Genomic DNA, 6000 nt, shown 5'->3' with positions numbered 1-6000 from the left:
CTTTTTTCCCCTAGCAAAAGTTGAGTTTGCACGTCAGTGTTCATAAAATTTTCATTAATCAAAAAAACCAGAAATAAAACAGTTTCATCGTTGCATTAGTGTTGCAATGCTGTTTTTGAACACTTTTAACATTCTTCCGGTTCCTATTTTCCAACTGCTGGCTCGTGATGGGGAAGCCCCTGATGTTTTGCATTACTCGGTTGATTTCTATGGGGAACCCCCATTAAGATAATATTTACTGCAAACAAATGTATTTTATTTTGGACCGTTTTAAAACGAATTTTGTATGTTATAATATGTATATATTTTAAGAATATTAGAAAATATTTAATAAGAACACATATATAAATAAAATTTAATTATTGTTATTTATTTGACAAACAAAGGCATACTCCTATCTGGCGTAAAATTGGCCAATCGCAGTAGCATGGTTTTAGGCTTGACAGTGTATAAAGCTTTAGGTGGCTTACGTCACAAACAGTCTAAAAGTGTAAATTCGATATTCGTACTTGTCAAACTGGTGTATGATGGCTGGAATGAAAGGTCATAAGATAGATAATTTAAATAGAGAACTTGTGCTCTTGTAAAATTTGAAAGAAATGATACTATTACAAAGAATTCAACATAAATATAGAATTAAAATGATATACTAAAAACATAACCTTATTACTGTTGTTGTCATTGGTGAACAATTTCTGCATATAAACAACGCGTATTTACTAACTTATTTTATACCATTATTAACTTAGTATTTATTTTTGTACATTAACTCTCTGTTAACAAACTTTTATTAAAAAAATTAAACAGCTGTAAACAATATGTACTTTTCTAATTTTGTGAAAATAGTTAAATTGTATTTAAATCATATACATGTAGATTATTATATATGTTCAAGGTTCCAAGATAGCATAAATGAAATAGTAAATTCTGTAAATGAAACTGTTTTATGAACATTTTGAAGTTATAAAAACATTTTCCTTAAAACATTGCAAGACAATATGAAATTTATATAGTAAGAAAATGAATCTGCTACAAAACTTCATGAAGTACAATTACTTATAATTTTCAATTAATAAAAATTTACTATTTATGTATATTATTTTTTTTGTTTCATGCATTTAATGGTCTTTATTGACTAACAGCGTAAGTATTTTAAAATAATTTTCTAATTTGTTTATTATACATATTTTGTTGCATGTAAATTACAGCAGACATTTGTTTATAGATTAGTATTTTCGGCATTTGCTGGATCTATTGGTATAACATGTGTCCTACTTGGATGTACAATACCAGCCAATAAGTAAGTACTACCATTATCATAAATGTATTTATTCTTTATTATATGTAACGGATGAGGTGCAGAGAATGTGTAAAATTTTTCTGGCGATTATAAAAATGTTTTTTGCGCATCACAAACAATTCTGTTTATGAGAATTTGAGGCAGGAAAGTTTTAAGGTTTGTCCATAACCATAGGAAAATGTATTAACTTAAATTCAATTTTCATTAATTACTCTTTCTTCTTAAGGAGTTAATTTTACATGTTCGCTACCTCTTGTCCACCAAGTGTCTTGTAACTGGTAACACAAGTGAAAACGTAGGTAGAAATCTTAAAAATATCTCGTTAACTATTGGGTTTAGGATGTATGAAGGTCAACACAATTTTACATAGAATTTGATACTCTATCGATCTATGGTATAAAAAATAGGCCATGCTGTTAAAAAAAATCAAGGAGACCTTGAAATCTCTGAAATACCTCCACTCACAAGAAAAGCACATACTTTATAAGATGCATCCCTTGATGCTATTTAAGTTCCATGTCTCAAAATTTTCATAAAGTGTACCGTTAAGTCATTATTCAAGGTGATCAAGTTAGCTGAGACACCGTGTATATAGTGACAGGGTATACTTGGGTATGGAGAACCTAATGCAGAGCCACGTTTCAATGATAAACCAAAGGACCGCTGAGCTCAATACACAACTATTTACTGTGAGGTGTTTTGGTATTGGTCAGATTACATTGAATAAACATGTCTCTGCCACATTAAGAGTAAAGCATACCTCATATGCCACTATACCTCAGTAGTGGCTAAAATTGGACTTGCATGCTTTATCAATGTTCAAAGTCACCATTAGCTGGGAAACGAAAAGAGTTACAAAAAAATGTTATTTTATTTTATATATAATTACCACTTTTCTTCTTGTACCACCAGTTACGTTACATCCTGTATATCTATATCAACATATGGAAATGATATCATGTACTTTATATTATCGAAGATTACAATATAATATTAATTAATTTCATATATTGCCTCTAGAGTGTGGTGGCCATTTTTTGTTGTATTATTCTATGCATTGTCACCAATTCCAACTGGGCTTGCAGTTTGGTACACAAATGATTACGGTAGTAATCGAAATCCATGTTTGGAATTGGCCGTATTCATTACCATGGGATTTATTGTGTCTTCTTTCGGTCTTCCTATTGTATTAGCAAGATCTCCAGCCAGTGATCCAGTGGTACATTCAAATTATATGCATTTTTTTATTTAGTCGTTATAAGATATTATTAGACTGCGGTTGTTTATGCAAGTATAGAATTTTACTTACACTATTAAAGAGTTTCGGTAGACTTCAAATGAAACAAAAACTTCAGTAAGTTTCATTAAACGTTTTACTGTACTGTAATTTCATAAAATCTGCAGTCTATGTATTATACAGGGTATTCCGCTTAAAACAAGCCACATAAATATCTTCTTTATCTGTGATCATACGAGAAACATTTTTCACGTAATTTAAATGGTTTCAAGAGACGAATTGGATGGCGGCAAAACTTTTTTATCAGTGTTATTTTTTAATGGTTTTTTCAAGGTCACCTATGTTTTTTTACGTATATGCACATAATTTTTCATGTTGTATATTAGAGCCAACATTATTGTGTATTTTTCCATGTATAATAGTATGATCTTAAAATGACCATGAACTTTAAAAATGTTTAATTCACTTACATAATTTTTTCCACCATCTACTTCATCTCTTGAAATCATTTAAATTACGTGAAAAATATTTCTCGTATGTTCACAGATAGGGAAAATATTTAGGCGGTCCGTTTTAAGCGGAACACCCTGTATATCAAAGAAATTTAATTGAATAAAATAATAGACACAGAATTTAACAATATTGATTTTCAGATTGAATGGGTTGCTTGTTACTTAACTTTAACAGGTAATGTTATTGTGTATCTAACTCTACTCTATTTTATGACCTCCGATCAGGAAGAACATGCCGACAGTGTGTGGTGAAATATTGTACTTTGCTGTACTTGTTTATTAATTTTACACGGTAATAATTATGGTAATATTATACTGCATATAATTTAATTTCCAGTTTTCTATATACTATTTAAACACTTTCAGATTTTTTACAAGACAAACAGAAGAATATAAAATATATACTACAATGACTGACAGAAATGTATTAATTCTAAGTCATCCCAAAATTGATGGTATACTATTTATATAACATAAACATTAGTGTAAGCTGTTTATATTATAGTCAATACTAATGCTACTATGTGATCATTAAAGTTACAATTTTTCATAGCATAGAGTTTCTTACAAACTCCTTCAATAAAATTAGAGGCACAAATATAATGGAATGTATAAAATTTACATTTTATGTCTTATTAAATCTAAGTTCGTAATAACAATAATAATAAGATTAACACTGATATAATTGATTGTTTTATAAACATAATATATATATATATATATAAATTTAAAAAATTCTATGACAATATCGTCGAGTATATTTGTCACATGAAAAACATACGCCCTTACTTCTTAGCTAAACGTGGTGTGACGTGTACCTTTCTCTTGCTACAACCCCAACATCTGTAGATCTCCCTTGTGCAACAATATTCGGGTGTACTTTTCTATGAAGTGTCGCCAATAGGTTACTCTAGGCTCATATGCAGATGTTGCATGTCATATTTTTGGCTAAGAGTTAAACCTCTAGCCCGAATTTTTAACTGTTAATGATTTGAGAACAAAGCCTCCAGCACAATTTCATTATTCTCGATTTTCGTTTTATTTTAACATGTATATACAGGGTGGGTGAGTAAGTATGTCCACTTTGAATATTGCCGTTATTTGTAATAATATGACAAAATGTTATACATATACAAAACTGACACGATATAGAGGGGGGCATATTGTGACACAAACATTTTCTGCGTGGATGAAGGCATACAGGAGATTTCAAGGTCATCTTTTTTTTTTAATAGAATGCTATGTTTTTTTTATCGCGATGTGATAGCCGGTGTTGAGATGACTTCAACGAGCTATCATTGAAGGTCATGCAAGGTCAACTGTGGTAGTAAAATAAACTTTCTTACATTACAGGAGATGCTCGAAGTGGTGACCATTTGCGTCAATGCAAAGTTGTAATCCTCGTATCACTGCATCACGTGCATGTCTTATCGTTTCTCAACTTATTCTAGCACATGCTGCATTATTTCATAGGGAACTTTATTAGAAAATGTACCACTAAACGTTCGCCAAATGATGTGGTTACAGCACGACGGGTGTCCAGCACGTTATGCTCGGAGAGTAAGAGATGCACTGAACGAATTTTACCCAAATAAATGGATAGGACGTGGAGGATTAGTTTCTTGGCCACCTCGTTCTCCAGATTTAACCCCATTAGATATTTTTCTCTGGGGAGCATTGAAAAATGCTGTTTGTCAAGGAGTACCCACTACACCAGAAAATATAAAGTAACAGATAATTGCAGCAGGTGCTAGAATAAGTTTAGAAACGATACGACCTGCACGTGATGCAGCGATACGAAGATTGCAACTTTGCATTGACGCAAACGGTCACCACTTCGAGCATCTCTTGTAGTGTAAGAAAGTATATTGTACTAACACATTTGACCTTGCGTCACCTTCAATGATAGCTCGCTGAAGTCGTCTCAGCACCGGCGATAAAAAAAACATAGCATTCCATTAAAAAAATAGAGATGATCTTGAAATCTCCTCTATGCCTTCATCCACGCAGAAAATGTTTGTGCCACCATATGCCCCCCTCTATACCGTGTAAGTTTTGTATATAATATTTTTTCATATTATTACAAATAACGGCACTATTCAAAGTGGACATAGTTATTGCCCCACCCTGTATAATGACCCCTTAAAGTTTCTGGCATCAGAAACTGAACACCCTGTATATTATTACTTTATGGAGTTTTACTTTTCGTGTATACATTATACATAATAAATAGAATTTTATTATCAGTTGTCGATGACAAAGCAGGCAATGTTCGTGTAGTAGAGTAACGACATTATCATATAATTACATAATTACACTGTTCCTTAAATTTGTTTTCTGGACCAAGCCAAAGAGGCTGTGCTTCACAGTCTGACAGCTTCGCACAAAATACACAGTGAGATCAGCTTAAAGAATGGACTCAAACTTTGTAACTTGAAAGATGCTGATACTGAAGTCAAGAACTCTAAGGCGATTTGGTGCAAATTTTATATAGATAAAATCAATGGAAATGATGTAATTACAACAGACTCCACGAGGAAGCTAGTTTTAGGGTTCGCTGATTAGCTATCTTGTGACACAATGAGTGAGAGCGGCTGCTGCAAAATAGTTTGATTGGTATATGAAAATGTATTTGAAAGGAAACAAACTATTCTGACATTAACATGTACTTTGTCAGTCGATGTTAACATTATAGTTCATAATGTTTATAACAACAACCATGATCAATTTCATACAGTTACTCCAATTACTATATGTTATACGAGAAAATAAAAAATTCAATTTGGTAGATCTATCTAGTAGGAAAACGTTGGAAAGTTTGTTGCTGTTAATAAAATAACGAGAGAAGATGGTAGAGTTAATCAGTCTTTATTGACTATTAGGGGGAGGTGGAGGTTATAGCAGTTCTTATTGAAAGAGCATGTATATTCTTATTGAACAGCGTATTTTAT

At 31.7% G+C, this 6000-nt stretch overlaps 1 protein-coding gene across 1 annotated transcript; it reads left to right on the top strand.

Annotated features, from left to right (window-relative positions):
* Positions 1 to 427: 427 nt before the first annotated feature.
* On the top strand, positions 428 to 3645 carry LOC107185523 (leptin receptor gene-related protein). Its single transcript, XM_015573217.1, has 5 exons — positions 428 to 490; positions 1209 to 1300; positions 2321 to 2519; positions 3191 to 3341; positions 3416 to 3645. The coding sequence occupies exons 1-4, from the start codon at positions 428 to 430 to the stop codon at positions 3299 to 3301; spliced, it is 465 nt and encodes a 154-aa protein (XP_015428703.1). The 3' UTR covers positions 3302 to 3341; positions 3416 to 3645.
* Positions 3646 to 6000: the final 2355 nt, after the last annotated feature.

The sequence above is a fragment of the Dufourea novaeangliae genome, unplaced genomic scaffold (assembly GCF_001272555.1).
Source record: "Dufourea novaeangliae isolate 0120121106 unplaced genomic scaffold, ASM127255v1 scaffold48, whole genome shotgun sequence".
Classification (NCBI taxonomy): Eukaryota; Metazoa; Arthropoda; class Insecta; order Hymenoptera; family Halictidae; genus Dufourea; species Dufourea novaeangliae.
This window is presented reverse-complemented; position numbering and strand designations above follow the sequence as displayed.

Bases quoted from the DNA above. Each gene is read 5' to 3' on its own strand.
- LOC107185523 (XM_015573217.1), top strand. From the start codon at position 428: ATGGTTTTAGGCTTGACAGTGTATAAAGCTTTAGGTGGCTTACGTCAC. The intron at 1,301-2,320 runs GTAAGTACTACC...TATTGCCTCTAG, and splicing joins TGTACAATACCAGCCAATAA to AGTGTGGTGGCCATTTTTTG. The intron at 2,520-3,190 runs GTACATTCAAAT...ATTGATTTTCAG, and splicing joins CTCCAGCCAGTGATCCAGTG to ATTGAATGGGTTGCTTGTTA.